General features: G+C 43.4%; 2 protein-coding genes across 5 annotated transcripts in view; one reads left to right on the top strand and one right to left on the bottom strand.

Moving 5' to 3' along the window:
- Positions 1–20,147, top strand: part of RNF145 (ring finger protein 145) — a 347,885-nt gene that overhangs the window by 87,279 nt on the left and 240,459 nt on the right. The gene's annotated exons all lie outside the window — the stretch shown is intronic.
- Positions 1–20,147, bottom strand: part of LOC106999016 (uncharacterized) — a 252,474-nt gene that overhangs the window by 167,554 nt on the left and 64,773 nt on the right. For all 4 annotated transcript variants that reach the window (XR_013394982.1, XR_013394981.1, XR_013394983.1 and 1 more), the window contains 2 exons: positions 15,736–15,850; positions 8,301–8,406 (listed from right to left, as the gene is read on the bottom strand). Coding sequence is in view for 1 of the 4 variants with exons in the window: in XM_077937409.1 (XP_077793535.1) it covers positions 8,301–8,406; positions 15,736–15,850 (221 nt within the window). In the remaining 3 variants the exon portion in view is untranslated. The remainder of the gene's footprint in view (positions 1–8,300; positions 8,407–15,735; positions 15,851–20,147) is intronic.

Below are 20,147 nucleotides of genomic sequence, written 5' to 3'. Positions count from 1 at the left end.
GCTCACTGTAACCTTCAACTCCTGGGCTCAAGCAGTCATCCTGCCTCAGCCTTCTGAGTAGCTGGGACTACAGGTGGGAGCCACCACGCTTGGCTAAGTCTTTTGTATTTTTTGTAGAGACAGGATCTCACTGTGTTTCCCAGGCTGGTCTCCAACTCCTGGGCTCAAGCAAACCTCCCACCTCAGCCTCCCAAAGTGCTGGGATTACAGGTGTGAGCCACTGTGCCCAGCCAAGAGAGTTATTATTTTTAGAACTGTGGTGAGGACCTTCTTTCTTAGAAATCTGTAACTCTCAGGGAGGGGACGTCAAGGGGCACAAATCCAGATCTGTCTGTGTCCCTCTCGACCACTCACCCCCATGGGCACCATTCTGCCTCTAGGGTTCTGGGCGCTAGGAGTCCATCTGCCCCTCAGGCAAAGGGAAGCTGTCACTATTCCTCTATGTACTGTCACTCAAAGCTCCTGTTCCCAGCCCCAAAACCCCAGGAGAATCTGAGCTCTAGGCCTTTCTCCCAGAGTCAACAGGCTCCCCCAAAATGACTAAAACTCTGCCTGAATTGGAAGCTATGGAGCACTCAGTTCTCACCTCAGCTTTAACTTCTCGGAGTGTTTGCTAGACACAGGCTTTCCTCTTTGGGGGCAAGTTTTAATGAAGAAATCTGAAAAGTGAATAGGGCCACAGTGTAAAACCAGAAAAGTAAAAGCCACGGCACTGTCTCCTCCCAGGGAGAGTTTCTGTTCTCTACAGGAAACACCCCAAAAGCTAGACTTTTCCTTTCTAACTCTGCATTCCTCCTTGCACACTGCCATTTCTGGACTTTCAGTGAGTCGAGGCAGTTACAAAAGCCTGCCCAGGTTCAAGGGGAGGGAACAGAGACCCCGGCTTCAATGCAGGTGTGTCTCATTATAAAAATGTCCCCAGTGTAAGAGCAGCGTGGAGGATGGGCTATATGTTGGTGTGGCTATCTCTGGAAAATACTGACTGCCACACTAGCTCTTTAATGAGGAGGAAGAAATGTTCATTAAAAACTATTAACTCAGGCTAAAATATAAAACAGAACATAGTGAATTATTATAAACATTCATACTGCAAGAAAACAGCATGTTTGCCCAAGCATCCCCTTAGAATACATCTTGATAATGATAATAACAATTTGCTAAGAGCTTCCCAGCTATCAAACGTCTCCCCATCATTACCTCCTTCCATCCAGCAATGCTGTGAAGCAAGTACATCCACTTCCCTGCTAGGGAGATGGCAGTCCACAGCAGTACCTCACCCTGACTCACACATTTGTTAGTGTGAGTTTTGGAGACTGAACCCAAGGCTTCTGACTCTAATTATGGTTTTCTGTCCACATCTGACCAGCAACCAGTTTGAGTGATATTTAGGATCCGTTTCATAGAGTTTGAAAGTCAATATGAAATGTTCAGTCTAGTGATCTGGCTGTGGCTTTACCGCAGTTTGAGTCTGAGCAAATCACTTTCCTCTCTGAGTGTCAGTTTCACCATCTGTAAATGCAGAAGATTGCACTAAAGGAATTGAAACTTTTTCCATTTAAAGAAAAATGTAAGCAATCATACCCTTTCTCCAGGCAAAATCTTATATGAGGATTCCTACTGTATGAAACATCTGTTCAAAAATATAGCTTCCCTACCAACCAAAGCTAAACATGCAACCACCCAGTAACCCTGCAATACCACTCTGGGTATACACCCAACAGAAATATGTTCATTTTTTCCCCAAAAAGCCTGTGCAAGAGTGTTCATAGCAGCTATGTTCACAACACCAAAATGTGGAAACAACCCGAACGCCCATCAAAAGCAGAAAAGCTAAATAAATTCTGGTATAGTCACACAACAGAACACTACATAGCAATGAAAAAGAGTGGACTGCTCCTACAGGCAAGAAAACGGATGAATCTCCCAGACATCATTTTGAACAAAAGAAGTTAGACACAATGAATGCATGCTCTATAATTCCATTTATATGAATTCAAAAATAGATAATATGAAAATGGTGGTTCTCTTTCATGAGAGCACTGATGGGAAAGAACCAGAGAGAGCTTACTGGGACTCCGGAAAGATTCTTGATCTGTGGTTACATGGATGCATAAGTTTATAGCAACTCATCAGGCTTTATTTTATTTTATCTCATGTATCTTTTGAGACAGGGCCTCACTCTGTCATCCAGGCTGGAGTGCAGTGACACAATCAAAGCTCACCGCAGCCTCAACCTCACGGGCTCAAGCGATCCACCCACCTCAGCCTCCTGAGTAGCTGAGACTACAGGCATGAGCCACCATGCCCAGCTAATTTTTGTATTTCTTGTAGAGATGAGTTTTCACCATGTTGCCTAGACTGGTCTTGAACTCCTGAGCTCAAGCTATCTGCCCACCTCAGCTTCCCAAAGTGCTGGGATTACAGGCATGCACCACCGTGTCCAGCCTCATCACATGAATTGAGATTCACGTGCTTTATTATACATAAGTTGTACCTCAATGACAACAACAAAAAGGGTAAAAAGAGAAATGGAATGACTTTGGTTGACGCAAACCAGAAGGTCTTGAAGACCCCTTTGCTCAGCCTCCCTCCCACTGCCTCTATCCATTGGCACCCTTGAAGGACTCTACTAAGCTTCCATGGGTACGGTTTAAAAGGCCATCAGACTAGACCATGTCTAAGGAACTCCCAGCCCTGACAGTCTGTGATTCACCTTTGGGATTCAGATCCAAATGCCTTTCCCTAGAAACCATCTGATATGGTTTGGATCTGTGTCCCCACAAATCTCAGGTTGAGTTGTTATCTCCAGTGTTGAAGGTGGGGCCTGATGGGAGGTGACTGGATCACGGGAGCAGTTTCTCATGAATGGTTTAGCACCATCCCCTTGGTGACGTTCTCATGAGAGTGAGTGAGCTTTCACAAGATCTGTTTGTTTAAAAGCATGCAGCACCTCCTCCCCTCACTCTATTTTGCTCCTGCTCCTGCTCCATGAAACACCTCACTCCCCCTTTGCCCTCTGTCACGATTGGAAGCTTCCAAAGGCCTTCCCAGAAGCAGAAGCTGCTTTGCTTCCTGTACAGCCTGCAGAACTGTGAGCCAATTAAACTTCCTTTCTTTATAAATAGCCCAGTCTCAGGTGTGCCTTTATACCAGTGCAAGAACGGACTAACACATCGTCCTATAGGTGACAACTGTTTCAAATGTCCAAATCCCCACTCCATGGTTACCTTTTCTCACCCTGTTCTTGTCACCTTCTTCCCTACCCTCCAATGCCCAAAACCCACACACTGACCCCAGGACCACAGCCTCCTACTCAACCCTCCTTAAGCATCACCATCTGCTCCCAAAGTCCCACAGGGCCCCTGCAAGCTTACCTCCTGGTGTGAGCCCAGGCTCCAGAGTTCACCCACCTAGATCCAGATCCTGGCTCCTCTACTTGTAGCTGGATGTGCTTTTTATTTACACATTGAGGTTGACTAATGGTACATATCGTTGAATTGTTAGGAAGATTAAGATAGTACCATGGAAAACACTTCGCACAGTGTCTGATGCGTCCTAAGTGCTCAAAAAGTATTAGCTAGTGTTCTGATCATTGTTATCTGTCCCCCTCCTGTTCTATCATCACACACACATGGCTCGAAGAGAGACAACAACTTTTTAAAATTTAACAATAGGCCAGACGTGGTGGCTCACACTTGTAATCCCAGGACTTTAGGAGGCTTAGGTGAGAGGATCGATTCTTGAGGCCAGGAATTTGAGACTAGCCTGGGCAACATAGTGAAACTCCATCTCTATTTAAAAAAAAAAAAAAAAAATTAGCCAGGCATGGTGGCATGCACCTGTCATCCCAGCTACTTGGGAGGCTGAGGTAGGAGAATGACTTGAGCCCAGGAGGTTGAGGCTGCAGTGAGCCAAGGTCGTGTCACTGCACTCCAGCTTGGGCAACAGAGAGAGTCCCCATCTCAAAATAATAATAACAATAACAATAATCTAGTAGAGCGTTTACCACAGCTTTGCTGGACATCCTCCTCACAGTTTTTTTGAGTAGACTTCGAGTTGTGTGCCCAAAGTCACACAAACGATCAAGGCTGGAGTCAAAATTTAAATTCAAGCCCTATTGACTCCAAAGCCCATAGTCTGAGCCTCCATGCTATTTGCTTAAGAAACTGTGTAACGCAGTTGATGGAGAGGGTACTTAATCTAAAGGACTGAGCATCTGCTGGGGCCACTGATGTGATAGAAAGAATTTAGAATCAGACAGATCTAGGTCCAAATCTGGGGCTATGTGCTTCACCAGCTGCACAGGCTTGCACTAATTGCCTTAACTGTTCCAAGCCTCAGTTAGCTCACCTGTAAATTGAGATGCCATTGTGGAAAGCATTAAATGAACTTCATAATGTAGCCAAAAATTTTAAAAAGCTAACCCTGGGGATTTCCAACATCAGGTGATGCAGATGGAGAGTGATTTGAGGAAGGGAATATATACTTCATCCATGCTTCACCCAGATCTCCCTCCAGTTCAAAACAGAACCCTTCACCCAAGGACAGCCCCTCCTAAGATTGGGGACTTTTTAAAAAAAATCAAAAGATGCCTAAGTTGCAGATGTTAACTTTGTGGTTCTGGTCTCTCTTCCTCTGTTGTCAGTTTTAAAACAGTTGCTAAAAACTAACATCCCCTCTCACCCTATCTTCCTCTTCTTGTTTGCAAGACAGAGCCTCTTAGAGAATTCAAGGCAGTTTTGCTTTCAAATGGCCCATCTTTCTGATTCCCTCTTCTCTCTCAGTCTGAGCTCAGCATGACTTTCCCTCCCTACCTCTTTCTGCTCTACACACACAGCTATGCTGTATGTGAGGGCAATTCGGGTGACACCCTAGACTGTATGATTTTACACCTTTTTACACTCCCAGTTTGCAGCAAGAAGCAGGTAGTGGAAGTGGATTCTCAAAGGGAATCAGAAGGGGAGAAGAATTTGGCCGTCAATGTGGGTAAAAAAAGCCAGACACTCATACACCCCACCTAAACATAATCCTTCGCCACCCCCAAGAGGTAAGTGAGGCAGTCCTGTTCTCTTGCTCACTTCCACGTAACTTGCTACAAAGTCTTTTGGCGACATTCCCTTTGTTGCCTTTAATGCGTTTCCTTTAATGACCCACATAATGAGATTGCACCTCTCCAGGCCTGAATAAATGTCATCCTGTGAAGTGGGCATCCTCAAGGAGCTGGGAAGAGCACAGCCTTTCTGGAAGGGCATTTTGGCTAAGAATTAAGTCTTTTAAAGGCTGATACCCAATAACTACAATTGTACCTAGTTTATCAAGGAGTCTCAGCTTACCACTGTTTCAAACACAAAATTGCCACAAACTGTGTGTTCTCAAATCCTCTTTAATGGTGCTTGACATCATCTTAGTGCAATTCCATTTATTTCCAGTTATTTAGGGTTATTCGGTGACATTTTTGTTTCTGTAGGACTCAGTTCCATACATTTAGAAACTTGAAACTTGTTTTCAAATAATGACTCTCTTTTCCTCGTGACGCCTAAACACATAAACAAACCTAGACTTGAGTTTCTAAGCTGCTTAAAGGTTGTGGGGGAAAGAGTATGGTCTCTTCTCACCATGCCATCTCCTATGCACATGCCCTCTGATGTTAGGGCAGGATGGAAAGAGGGAAGGGCAGAGATGTCTCCTCATTTAGCTGCTTATGATGAGGAGCTGATCCTTTTTATTTCAGTGGTTACTGGTTCCTGGATAATGCAGACTGGGCTTTGACTCCTGCCGTGTGGCTCCTTCATGGGGCTCATTCATTGGGTTCTTTGGAGAATGTTGTAGGGCCATCCCCTGCATATTCACCTAAATGGATGGCCTGGCTAGAGCTCCAGCTGCTTCCTTTCCTTTTCCTCCCCAACCACAGTCTTCCCAACACTTTCCTTCTGCCAGGGGCATCTCATCCAGTGGGCAACCCACTTGGGGAATAATGGCAGAACAGCTCAAGTCCCACTTTCCAAGGTGTTCCCTTGACCCAGGGGAAAGGTATGTGTCCTTGACACACTTGAGAAGTCACAGACCCCTATATCCATGTCCTAAGCAGCATCAGGTGCTCCTGCTGGTACAAGACTCAAAAGCCATCAAAGGAAAGATAACAGACCCCAAATTAGTGGAGTCGACACTGGAGTAATAGGAATCCCACTTGTCAAATAATTCTCTTTGTGCCTCTCTCTCTTGGTTTTAGGGAAGGAAAATACCCATACCTCCTTCTTCTCTCTTATGGAGAAGTGATGAGAAAAGTCCTATACTAAAGAATTAGTAAATGAATAAGTTCTACGGATGTATTCACAGAGTTGATGGATTATTTTAATGGTATGATACGTTAAATGAAAAGACCAGTGTAGCAGGTTGCATTTTCCAACATGGCAGAAACACCATCACCCATATCACAGGCTCTCATTACAATGTGACCTTGACAATTCTCCTATCAAATGATGGGGTCTTTGTCACCTCCCCTTGAAGCTGGGCAGATCTTAGTGTCTGCCTCGACCAAGAATAGTGCAGAACTAACATTATGTGACTTTCAAGGCTGACTCATTAAAATGCCATACACTTTCATCTTGCTCTCTTGAGATGCTCACTCTTGGGACCCAGGCACCATGCTGTGATGAGGCCCAAGGCACCATGTGGACAGGCCATGAGTAGGTGTTTCAGTGGATGTCCCCAGCTGACATTTCAGCTGATGACTTACATCAACTGCCAGGCATGTAAGCGATAATCCTCTTAATAATTCTAGCCCTCATCCACGAAGCCATCCCCAACCTCTGTATCTCCCCATTTGAGGCCCCAGACATCATGGAACAGAAACAAGTGATTATACCATGATCCTCTCAAATCCCTGATCTGCAGAATCTGTGGACACAATAAATTGTTGTTGATTAACCTGTAAGTTTGGAATGATTTGTTATGCAGCAATAGTAACTGAAACAAACAAGATACCAAATTGTCCACAGAACATAATCCATGTATTTCATATATATATGGTGGGGTGGGAAATATTTGACACTGACTGCAGATGCCTCTGTCTTCTAAGAGGAGAAGCATAGTTAATATCAATGAGAAAATAAATCTCTATCAGACTCTATTTCACTTGCAGACTGGTGGAGAGACATGAAGAAAATATGGGAATTTCTAAGCCTCCACTTTCTCTTCTTCATTAATAATGATTGAAACTCAGAGTGGGTGACCCTTGGTGTGAGTGGTACTTAATAGTAGATACAGAAAAGAGGTCTAGGACTGTGTAGGGGCTGTAGATCTAAATTGCCTTCTAGGATAAATGAGAGAATTTGAATGTTTTATGGACAGAGAAGGCAAACAACAAGGTAGAAGGCTGGAATCTTCCAAGAAAAGTGGTCAGTGAGAACAACATCCCCTACAGCAAGGCTGTTAAGGGACTTTTTAGGAGAGAGATATATAAGATCTAATTTTATCTCTTCTTTTAATTTTTAAACTTTTTTTCTTCCTTCTAAGGAAAGAAACACTAATATGATCTAATTTTAAACTTGGCATTTTTATGATTTTTTAAAAATCCCTCCTGAGTCCCCACACTGAGTAAAGTTTGCCACGTGTACCTTTCTTGGGAGAAGGGCCTGGTGGGAACAAAACACAGAGGCCAAGTTTGACATGAAGCTCAGTGACTTGCATAGGGAGAGCAGGGTGCCGTCCCTTCATGTGAGACCATGAATTCAGAGCTCCTCGGGGGTGGACATCTGGAGCCAGAACAAATCACAGGACTGTCAGCCCCAGAGACAGCGGGGCTCTCAGTGAGCAAGCTGGACTTCCCACAGAAAACAGGAGAAAGAGCTTAAGTCACTATTGTTTAAACCTCAAAGTACAGGGCCACCTCAACTGTTGTCTTAATTATAAACAACAGAGTAGCTTCTTGAGTGGCATCTTGCCCAGGGGTTAGCTCGCCAAGTCAGCACACCAGGTAAAAAAGTCAAAAGTCAAAATGCCCTTGAAATCCCTTAGCAGAATGCTACCTGGGAGATGGCCATTTCTCAGTAAGTTTCGCCACGGCCACTGTGTCCCTAACTGTTCAGTTAATCCTTGACTCTTAGTTTGACCGTCAGCTGAAGCAGCTGGTTTCAGTGACAGATTATGTCAAACCAAAAGTGCATATTTTTAAATTGAAACCCAGAATGTCCATGGTAAGATGTTTATACACTGAAAAGTTCCCTGGAACTGAGGTCCAAGGGAAGAACAGAAGATTCCTCCCACTCCCTTCTCACACTCACTCCCAGGCAGCCACTTACTCTGTGGAATGGTAAACAGAATCACACACTTTAGATTCTCTCCTTTCCTTCCTCTTCTCTCTCTTGCTTGCAGAGTTTAACTTTATTGGATGTACGACATGGCACTCTAGAAAAATATTAAAAATGCTTATGTTAGGCAAAAATACTGGAAGGGAATACACCACCATCTTAGCAGTGGCAGTCTTTAGATACTCTGTTATTCACATTTTTTACAATATGCACGTAAAATTTCTATCATGGTGAGTACCCCATTGGGGAGTTGTAGGGATTAGTAGTACTTAAAACAGCGCATGCACAAACAGCAGGCCCTCAATATACTTTATCTTATTATTATTACCAGGAAAGAACAAAGTTTACCTCAAAGCGAGATGGAGGAGATGGCAGTCTACCTGCCAGGGAGTCCCCTCCCCATCCTGTAAACCTGTGGGAGGCTTTCATTACCCGCCCCACTCCTGACTGCGATGTTTTGTTGAGTGAAGATCCTGCAGGGTTATATTGGCCAGGTGTCAAGGAGAAACCCCCAACAAAGATTGAGAAAATTAGGAGAAAACGAGAAGGTAGAAAGTGGAGGCTAGGAAGTAACCCAAATTTCCAGGAGTCTTATCAATGCTGTCACACAGGGCCAGGAACAGTTCTGGGTAGGACTCCTCCTTGGAGCAACAGAAGGAAGGCTGGCTGGGATTGGATTTGACAGACCTGGGATCTGAATTCCAGCTCTGCGCCTTACACAAATGACTTAATTTTCCTTTGCCTCAGTTTCCACATCTGGAAAATGAAGGCTGATCGTAACATCCACCCTATCAGAATGCTGTAATAATAGGTACTACATCTGCAGAATGCTTTAGCACAGTGCCCGGCACATAACGAGATCTCAACAAATGTTAACGGTTGTTATTATCTGCACCCTGAAATTCCCAAATAATTGCATGTGGTTTCTGGGCATTTGAATTGATTCTGTGTGTTTCTATTTACAGACATAGAATACTCCGCTGTTTACGAGCATATCTTTGCAATGCAAATGGAAATGTGTTACCGTCTATCTAACTGGCTAATAATGGTGCTTGAAATTGGTTAAAATGTGGCCAAATGGACACATCCTGCTCTGCTAACAGGAATGCAAATGGCTTAATCTCTGGAAAGACTGATATGACAACATGTGTCAGTCCCTTAAAGATGACCACGTGGGGCCAAGTAGGTGGGCAGAGGGAGACAGGTAGTGGCAAGGGGTTGAGCAGAGGTGGGGGCAGGATGGCTGGGAGATGTGAAATGTAGAAACTAGGATGGATCCCATGGAATCAATATATCTCCAAGGAGTCCCAGAAATTCCGGGGGTCGGGGGGATATTATAAAACACGTGGTCAAACAAATCAAGGCTGGGATTATTATATGAGTGTTAGAGAGAATGCTAATTCTTTAAGACTGGAGACACCAAAGAAAAGTACTTCCACATGCTGACTGCATATCCTTACCTGGAGTCTCAGAGGCATCTCCAATTTAGCACACCCACGAAAGACCTACCAACTTACCACACCTCCCACTCAAACTGTTCATCTCTCAACATTCCGCTCAAAAAAAAAAAAAAAAAGGCACCACCGTCAACCTGGTTGTTCCAGCTCCAGCTTAAGAAGCCATCCTTGATTTCTGCTTTCATTTTACCATCACTACCAAGGGCATCACATCCAGTCCCTCAACAGGTCCTGTTTCTTCTGCTTCCAGAACAGATCCCGAATCCAGCCACTTCTCTCAGTCTCCACTCTGTCACCCAGGCAGGGGTGCAGTGGTGTGATCATAGCTCAATGAAGCCTTGAACTTCTAGGTTCAAGTGATCCTCCCACCTCAGTTTCCTGAGTAGCTGGGATGAAAGGCACGTGCCACCACATTTGGCTATTTTTGTGTGTGTTTTTTTAGAGACAGAGTCTTGCTGTGTTGCTCAGGCTCATCTTGAACTCCTGGCAAAAAGTGATCCTCCTGCCTCGGCCTCCCAAGTAGCTGAGATTATATTCACAAGCCACTGTGCCTGACAATTTTGCCTATCATCTTACCTGTTCTACTCTTATCCCTTTCAAACCATTCTACAGGTAACAGCTTGAATGCTCTTTTAAAAATAGAAACTATACTAAGTCACTCAATTGACCAGATTAAAACTCATCGATTTCTTCATGTTGTCTACCTCTTTCTCTTTGTCTACCATGCATTTCCCCTTGACTACTAACCCACTGTCAAGTCAACAGGTCTTCTCTCTGTATCCCCAGCACAGCATACTCAGGGTTCTCTAGCTGGAGTGCTTCTTCTTTGGCTCTTCTCCAGGTCTCTCCTCAAAGAGGTTTTCCTTCACTAGAATAGCCACAGACACCCCTCTAGTCACTATCACAATAATTTGTTCTACTTTGTTCGTAGCACTTATCTCCATCTGAAATTCTTTCATTTGTTTACTTGTATATTGTTTACATTTCCCGCACCAACACACATATGCAGGACTAGAATATGAGCTTTGTGAGGGCAGAAGCCTGCTTGCCTTGCTCACTTTATCCTCAGCACTTGTTACATGGCAAATGCTCACTAATTAATTGAGAAAAAAAATCAATAAATGAATACCTGGGTCATACAAGTTTCTGGACCTCACACTCCAGCTCCCTCTAGTCTTTTATGACTTCAGTGTTGGTGGAGAACAAAAGCAGAGAAGGGAGAGAGGAGCAGGCCACTGGTTCTGATGGAGAGATGAAAATAAATGTTTCTTGTTTAACCAAAGAGAAAGCCAGAGGGAAGTTCAGGGTTTGGTCTGGGCTTGCAGAGCAAGTTGGTGGCAGATTGAGATGCTAAGGCTTCTAATACTTGGCACTTGTCTAGTTGCCTACTCCAGATGTGTTTTGTCACCATCACTACAGTGCTACGTCACAATGGTGCACAAAGAACTAACTTCATCCCAAAGGAACTCCTCTTGTGACATCTGATCACATGGCATACAGGAAGTTGGTTAATTAATAAGCATTCAAATGATGAAGTGTTGAAATATTATGAGGCTGCCCAACAGAGCTGAAACTTCTTTAACTTAGTATTTGCTATAGTTTGAATGTGTCCCCGAAAAAGCATGCACTGGAAATTTAATATCCAGCTCAACAGTGTTAGGAGGTGGAGCTTAATGAGAAGTGAGTAGACCATGAGAGCAATACTCTTATGAATGAATTAATGTGTTTATTGCAGGAGTGGGTTCTTTATAAAAGGGTACCTTTGGTCCCCTTTCCTCTCTCTCTCTCTCTCTCTCTTGCTCTCTCTCTCTGCTCTTCCGCCACAGGAAAATGCAGCAAGACCCTCAATACGTGCAGCCCCTCGATCTTGGACTTTCCAGCCTCCAGAATCATGAGCTGACTGATTTATGTTTATTATAAATTACCCAGTCTGTGGTATTCTGTTACAGCAGCACAAAACAGACTAAGAAAGAAAATTGGCAATAAGAGGTGGAACTGTTACTGTAACAAACACCTGAAAATGTGGAAGCAGCTTCAGAATTATGCAATTGAACAGAAGCTGAAAGACTTTGGAGGAGCAGGCTACAAAATGCCAAAATTACTATAAATGGACCTTGAGGATGATGCTGGTAAGGCCTCAAAAGAAGAGGAGAGCTGTAGAGGAAGTCTGAAACTTTACTTAAGTGATCATAATCAGAATGTTCATAAATATATGAGCAGTAAAGGTCATACTGATTGGGCCTCAGATGGAAATTGAAGAATACTTTATTGAAAACTGAAGTCATGGCCATCCTTGTTGTGAAGTGGCAAAGAACTTGGCTGAATTATGTGCGTGCTCAAGAGCTTTACGGAAGGCAGAATTTAAGAGCAATGAACTAGGGTATCTGGTGGAAGAAATATCTAAGCAAAATACTGAAGGAGCAGCATGGCTTCTCTTAACTGCATAAAGTAAAATGCAAGAAAAAGAAATCATTTAAAGACAGAATTTAAAATTAAAAGAGAAATAGAGATTTGGAGGACTCTCAGACTGGCTATATAGTAGAGAATAAAAGAAGCTTTTTTTTTTTTTTAAGAGAAAAAAATGTTTTAGGAAACCAAGGGTGTGGCCAAGGGACTATTTGATAAGGAGATTAGCATGGATAGAATAAAGCTGGAGGTTATTTATCAGGATAAGGGGAGAAGGACCCCAACGGCACATGAGAGATTACTGATGCAGACCTTCCTATTGCAGGCTCAGAATGACAAGGTCGGGGAAAAGAAAATACATCAAAAGAGAGGCCTAGGGCATCCACGGGGCCTTGGCTCCAGGCCAGGTCAAGTCTCCGCTCTCTGAATTCTGGCACAGCATCCCAAGTGGCAAATCTTAGCAGTATCCATGTGGTGTTAAGTCTGCAGGTACACAGAATGCAAGAGTTGTGGGAACATGGCTTCTTCTACCTAGAGTTCAAAAGATGTCTCAGATAGCCTGGAGGCCCAGGCAGAACTTTTCTCATGGGCAGAGTCACTGCAGACAGCCCCCACTGGGGCAATGGGATCAGAGCTGCTGTAGAAAGTCCCTACTAGTCCTTGTGGAGCCATGAGGGTAAGGCCATTCCCAAGACCCCAGAACTGTAGAGTCACCACCACGAGGTAACAGCCTGGAGGAGCTGCAGGCATGAGATTTCAACTCCTGAGAGCTGCTGCACAGGCCTAGCTCTCCCTAACCACCCATAAAGCCATATGGGCAGGGCTGCCCAAGGCATTGAGGGACCAACCCCCATCCTACTATACCCAAAGGTAGGACACTGAGTCCAAAAATACTATTCTTAAGCCTTAGGATTCAGTATTATTCACCTTATTGGGTTTTGAACTTGCCTGGGACTTGTTTCTCCATTCTTCTTTCCTATTTCTTCCATTTGGAAAGGGGATGTCTATCTTATACCTGTTCAACTAATATATTTTGGAAGTAGATAATCTGTTTGATTTCACAGGCTGACAGTTGGTGCGGTTTTAACTCAGGATAAATTATGCCTTGAGTCTCACCCATATCAAATTTAAATGAGACTCTAAACTTTAAACTTTTAAATTGGTGCTGAAACAGTTAAGATGTTGGGGCTATTGGAATGGAATGAATGTAGTTTGCATGTGAAAAGGACATGAGTTTTGGGGGCCAGGTACAGAATGCCATGGTCTAAATATGCCCTCCAAAATTTATTTGTTGGAAACTTAATCTCCAATGTAACAGTATTGGGAGGCGGGGCCTAATGAGAGATGATTGGGCCATGAGGGATCCACCTTTCATGAACAGATTAATGCCATTATCACAGGAATGTGTTTGCCATAAAAGGGTAAGTTTGGTCCACTTTTCTTTCTCTCCCTCCCTCTCTTTGCCCTTCCACCTTGGGATGATGCAGCAAAAAGGCCGTTGCCAGATGTTGCCCCTCAAACAGGGACTTCCCGACCTCCAGAAAAGAGCCAACACATTTCTGTTCATTATAAATACCCATCTCAGGCATGCTGTAATAGCAGCACAAAATGAACTAAGGCAGGATTCGAAGCATGCCACTCTATTCTCTTTCCAGATCTGAAATCGCCCACATTAGTTTCCCCATCTGTACAATGAAAAGCAAATAATCAGCAAAGTCTTTTCTAGTCCTGATGATTTAGAATGTTTCTCTTTGACATGAGTTCCTTCCTTCAGTCAAACTGATCTATTTACTGTCCTCCCTGTCCCCCAGTCCCATCTACAAATAAGCCTCAAGACATCTGCCTTTGCTTATACTGGTTCTCTACCAATAATGCTGACATTTCCTCTCTGCTGTTTGAAATACTATGCAGCCTTCAATAACCAATAGAATTTCCACTTCCACACTTATTTTTTCCAGCTGAAAAAAACTTGCCTTTTAAAAATTATTATTAGTTTTAGATGGAGTCTCGCTCTGTCACCAGGCTGGAGTGCAGTGGTGTGATCTCGGCTCACTGCAATCTCTGCCTCCCGTGTTCAAGCCGTTCTCCTGCCTCAGCCTCCCAAGTAGCTGGGATTACTGGCGTGCGCCCCCACACCTAGCTAACTTTTATATTTTTAGTAGAAACAGGGTTTCACCATGTTGGCCAGGATGGTCTCCATCTGCTGACCTCATGATCTTCCCACCTCAGCCTCCCAAAGTGCTGGGATTACAGGCATGAGCCACCGTACCTGGCCAAAAACTTCCCTTTTATAAATTCTTGGGGCATTTTCTAATCCAGGGATTGGTAAACTACAGCCTACAGGCCAAATGCAGGCCGTTGGCCAAATCTGTTTGTTTTTATAAGCAAAGTTTACGGGAACACACCCATGCCAATTCATTTACATATTATCTCTGGGCTTTTTTTTGCTATAATGGCTGGGTTGAGGGCATGTAACAGAAACAGTGTTGTGTCAGGCCAGGTCTCCATTAGCCACCAGAGCAGTTAGCCTTCACCAATACCTTATTGTCATTCTGATGAACAGATACGTAAAACATTAAAGAACTGGAGAAACTGGCGCCTTAGTACAAAGGTTAGAATGTAAAAACAAGTCCATTAAGACTCCACCTGGGCTTTCTCAGACCTTAGAGTTTAATTAAAATAATGGAGGTGTTCTTGCACACCTTGTGCCATGACCTACTTTAGATTAAGTAATTGTTCCAAGCCTCTGAAGTAATTTTCCAGACCCCAGGCCCCACATGTAGGCATATCAGAGGCATTTAAGCCAGAGCACCTCCATCTTGAATAGGGACTAGATAAAATGAGTCGAAGGCCTGCTGTGCTGCACTCCCAGGAGGTTAAGGCATTCTTAGTCACAGGATAAGATAGGAGATCCGCAGAAGATATAGGTCATCAAGACCTTGCCGATAAAACAGGCTGCAGTAAAGAAGCCAGCCCAAACCCACCAAAACCCAGATGGCAATGTGAGTGACCTCTGGTCGTCCTCACTGCTACACTCCCACCAGCACCAGGACAGTTTACAAACACCATGGCAACATCAGGACATTACCCTACATGGTCTAAAATGGGGAGGCATGAATAATCCATCCCTTGTTTAGCAAGTCATCAAGAAATAACTATAAAAATGGGCAACCAGCCGCCCTCGGGGCTGCTCTACTTATGGAGTAGCCATTCTTTATTCCTTTACTTTCTTAATAAACTTGCTTTTACTTTGCCCTTTGGATTCGCCTCAAATTCCTTCTTCTATAAAATCCAAGAACCCTCTCTTGGGGTCTGGATTGGGACCTCCTTCCAGTAACATAAACACTGGAGAAAAACCTCTAATTTTGAGTTGGTCTGGTGAGTTACTCTGACCTTCTCCCTGTAACCAGTTGCAGAAATAAACTCCCTTCTTTCCCAGTCTGTCAGCATCTCGTTATTGGAGTGCAAGAACAGGCAGCAGGACCTCGTTCTGTCCGGGAACAGTGTGGCTCATATAGTGTTTAAATATTTACTATCTGGCCCTTACAAAAAAGTTTACCAACCTGTAGGTAATCTATGCTTCTCAAACAAGATCCAGGCTGAGATCCAAGCAGGAGATATCTGAATCCACATGGTCAACGTTGTGTATCTTCTTGGAGCATCAATTTTACTAGAAGACTAGGAAGAAAAAAATAGTTAACAGACTATACATGTAAGACATTTAATAGACATTAAAGCAAACACATTTATATTATGGAGTAGAATCCAATATTTTGAATGAAATTATGAGTTAAAATTCCAAATGTGACCAAAATTTCAAGCATGGGGAGGTCTCTACACATTGTTTCTATTCCTTTACTGTTAAAAATATTTTTGTTAGCCAGGCGCGGTGGCGCACACCTGTAATCCCAGAACTTTGGGAGGCCAAGGCAGGCATGGATCACCTGAGGTCAGGAGTTTCAGACCAGCCTGGCCAACATGGTGAAACCCCATCTCTACTAAAAATACAAAAGTTAGCCGGTTGTGTTGGCAGGCGCCTGTAATCCCAGCTACTGGGGAGGCTGAGGCAGGAGAATCGCTTGAACCTGGGAGGCAGAGGTTGCAATGAGCTGAGATCATGTCATTGCACTCCAGCCTGGCGTACAAGAGGGAGACTTCTGTCTCAAAAATAATAATCATAATAATAAATAAGTAAATGAAATATTTTTGTATAAAATTTTAGAAAACACCCATGTATGCTATTTAATTTGTGATGGAAGTGTTGCAGAATTTTGCTTCTTAGTTCAACTAACACCAGGTTCTTGTCACACAACCAGGACGGATGAGGCGCACAGACACACTGAAGGGTGCTTAAAGAGGAATTTATTGGGCAAAAAGGAAAAAAAAAAAAAAAGAAACTCTCAACAAAGCAAGAAGGGATCCTGCCAGTGGGCTCCCATCTCACAGACTGAACACGAGGCCACCACACAGAAACTGAATAGGCCAGGTTCCTCCCTCCTGCAAACGGTGTGAACTTCCCCTGGCTCCACCCCGTTTTCCCAGTGCGCAGGCCAGTCGGAGATTCTCCGGGGACCCCTTTTTATCTGCCTAGGAACTTGGCCATCTCGGAAGTGCATTTCTTCTGAGTCTTTGTATTCTTGCCACTCTGGCACAGTGCTTGACTATAAGAACTCCAGAAACGCTGGCATTTATTAACATAAATCCTGAAAGGTCTTTACCTGTTAGAACGGCTTAGAGGAGTTCTGCATGTAGGTGGAGGGATATACCAGATGACTCTGCCGGCAGAGGTCTCATACACTGTGACTTATTAGTGCCTGTACTATCACTATGGCAACAAAAAGTCTAATAAGATCTAGTTACATTGATAATATTCACAGCAATGGCATCACTAATATAAAATTCAAATTAGTTCTTCCTGAGCTGAAAACAGAAACAATCTTTATATGGATGAGCTAGTGATAACCTCGTTGTTTTGTTTTTTATTTGCCTTTTTCTTTTCCTTTAAATGATTTATGTATTTTGTAGGTGAATGGAGATATTAGAAGGTTTTCCGTGTCCCTGACTACCGGCCCAAGCACTATTACCATCCCACTCCCTATTCCTCATCCCAAAGCATCTCCCTGACTTCTGAGGTCTGAACAATCACTACTGCATAAAACAGTGACCGCTGGGTTTTGTTGTCTGTTGTTATCTTTGTTTTGTTTTTGAATGCAAATGTGCCTAGGAAAGGATAACATGTAAAGATACCAATCTCTTCTTAAGACTCGGCAGATGGCTTTGGCACTGGTTGGGGTGGGGTGGAGAAAGGCACTCCCAGACTCTGAATCAGAGTCAGATCTGAGGCCAAACCCCAATTCTGCCATTGACTTGCAAAGCTACTCTCAGTAATTACTCGCCACTGATGCACCTTCATTTTTCTTTCCTGTAATATGAAAGCTGGAAACTGGGTGTTCTCCAAGAGCTTTTCCAGCTGTAAAATTCTACAGTTCAAGGCAGCATAATTAATGGAAAAATCAAGGGCACAACCACATGGATAGAAATTCAAAAAGATAAACCTTTGGGAGGGTGAGGCAGGTGAATCATGAGATCAGGAGATGGAGATCATCCTGGCTAACACGGTGAAACCCCGTCTCTACAAAAATACAAAAATTTAGCGGGGCGTGGTGGCGGGTGCCTGTAGTCCCAGCTACTTGGGAGGCTGAGGCAGGAGAATGGTGTGAACCTGGGAGGCAGAGCTTGCAGTGAGCTGAGATGGTGCCACTGCCCCCTAGCCTGGGTGACAGAGCAAGACTCTGTCTCAAAAAAAAAAAAAAAAAAGATAAACCTGATTGCAAAAGGTTAATGACAGAATGACTTGTATTGCATAAAACCACTTTAACTTTTTAATTTAATTTTTGGAATAGGTAACATAGTCCATCCACATTGGCTATCTCAAAAAAAATTAAGAAATATATTTAAAAGTCTTCTCCCATACCTCATCCCACCCCTCTTTCCACATCCCACATGCAAAACTGCTATTAGGTTTTGCATGTAAACTTTCAGTTTCTTTGTGCACATGCAAACAAAAATTAATACATAGGCTTATTTTCCCCTTCATTAGCACAAAAGATAGCATGCTATTCATATTCTTCTGCACCTTGCTTTTCTTTCCACTTGATATGTATTTGAAAACTTTCCATATTAGTACAGATAGTGCCTTCATACGATTCCATTACAAGGATGCACCATACTTACTTTATCACTCCCTGTTAATGAATATGTGGACTGTTTCTGGTCTTTTTATTACAAGCAATACTGCAATGAATAACCTTGAACACATGCACTTTTGAACATGTATAAACATATACTTATCTATAGATAAATCATAAGAAATGGGATTTCTTTTATAATTTTGTGCATTTGCTTTTTTTTTTTTTTTTTTTTTGAGGCAGGTTCTCACTCTGTTGCCAAGGCTAGAGTGCGGTGGATCAATCATAGGTCATTGCAGGCTCAAACTCCTGGATTCAATTAATCCTCCCACCTCAGCCTCCCAAAAGTGCTAGGACAATAGGCATAAGCCACCACACCTGGACTTGTGTATTTGCATTTTTCATATATATTGTCAAATTGCCCTCTACAGAGATTATACCAGTTTACTTACCCACAATCAAAGTTTAAGTGCCTCTTTTCCCTCAGCCCCTTCTATACACTGTTATCAGATCTTGGGTATGGACCGATTTGACAGATGTTTGAAATGTTATCTCAATGTGAAGGGGGTTTTTTAGTGATTATTTTTAAAATTTTGTTGTTGTTGTTGTAGAAACGGAGTCTCACTATGTTGCCCAGGCTGGCCTCTAACTCCCGGGCTCAAGTCATCCTCCCACCTCAGCCTCCTAAGTAGCTAGGGCTACAGGAATGCACCACTGCACCCAGCTTCGATGTGGTTTGAATTTTTAGTACTCTTTTTTTAATGAATGAGGTGGTGAATGTTTTCTGATGGTTAATAGCCATTTGCATTTTTTTCCTCTGTAAATTCATACTTTAAGCTCTTTCTCATATACATAAATTTCTAAAACGTGCATACTTATTGTTTATAGCCATGAACATGCGCGATGAAGGGTGGGAGGGAAACTCTAACCTCAACTGAGAGGCTGCTGCTGGCAAGGATGGCAGGCGGGTGGGGCGTGGCAGGCAGTGGAGACACAAAGGGATTATCATTTTATTTCTTAAAAAAAAAGAAAGCACATGAAGCAAGAAAGAAAATTGAAAAAAAAAAAGGAAGCAAGGTAGGGAAAGAGAAGACAAGCTTTAACATCAGTAAAGCTGGGCTTGAATCTCAGCCACAACACACGCTCTGTGGCCTTTCAAAGCTCTCATAACCTCTCTCGTTCTCAATTTTTGCATCTCTAGGATGTAGAGAATTTAATGACTAAAGGTAACCCATGTAAAATCATGATTAGCACATCATTGTTGCTGAACAGTCACATTACATTGTTAATTTGATTATTATTCAAATGTAAATGTTGCCTCAAGCCAAGAGAAAGGGTCTGGTGGCTTTTCCTGGCTCAACTACCTTTTTCCTGTTAGATTTTCCCAGGTTGTAGCCTCTTGTTGGTGACATCACGCCAGCGGTTTCACCCTCTCTTGACTGTTTTCCAAATGTCCTCCCCAGTACTGCCCTTGTTGGTGTAACTGGTGTGACTGAGAGAAGCAAGGATGTGCTTGAGGTAGGGCTGGGAGGGGGAGTTTCCCCTGTGTCGCAACCACTGTTTCCAAAAGCTGTGACCTCTGTTAGCTGTCAGATTTTGGCTTCCCCTTGTGGCAACATCTGTGGAACCACATCCATAGTTTACCTGCAGCCTGAAACGCCCTGGCCTCAGAGGAAGCCAACGCCTCTTTCTCCTTAGTTTGCATTACCTCAACAAGCAGTAGGCTGCCCGCCACACCCCCACAGCCCCCAGGCTTCTCGATGCCTTGTTTTTCCAAAGCCTCAGAG

This window comes from Macaca mulatta, chromosome 6 (assembly GCF_049350105.2).
Source record: "Macaca mulatta isolate MMU2019108-1 chromosome 6, T2T-MMU8v2.0, whole genome shotgun sequence".
Taxonomy (NCBI): Eukaryota; Metazoa; Chordata; class Mammalia; order Primates; family Cercopithecidae; genus Macaca; species Macaca mulatta.
Note: the sequence above shows the minus strand (reverse complement) of the source record. Positions and strands in the feature narration are given on the sequence as shown.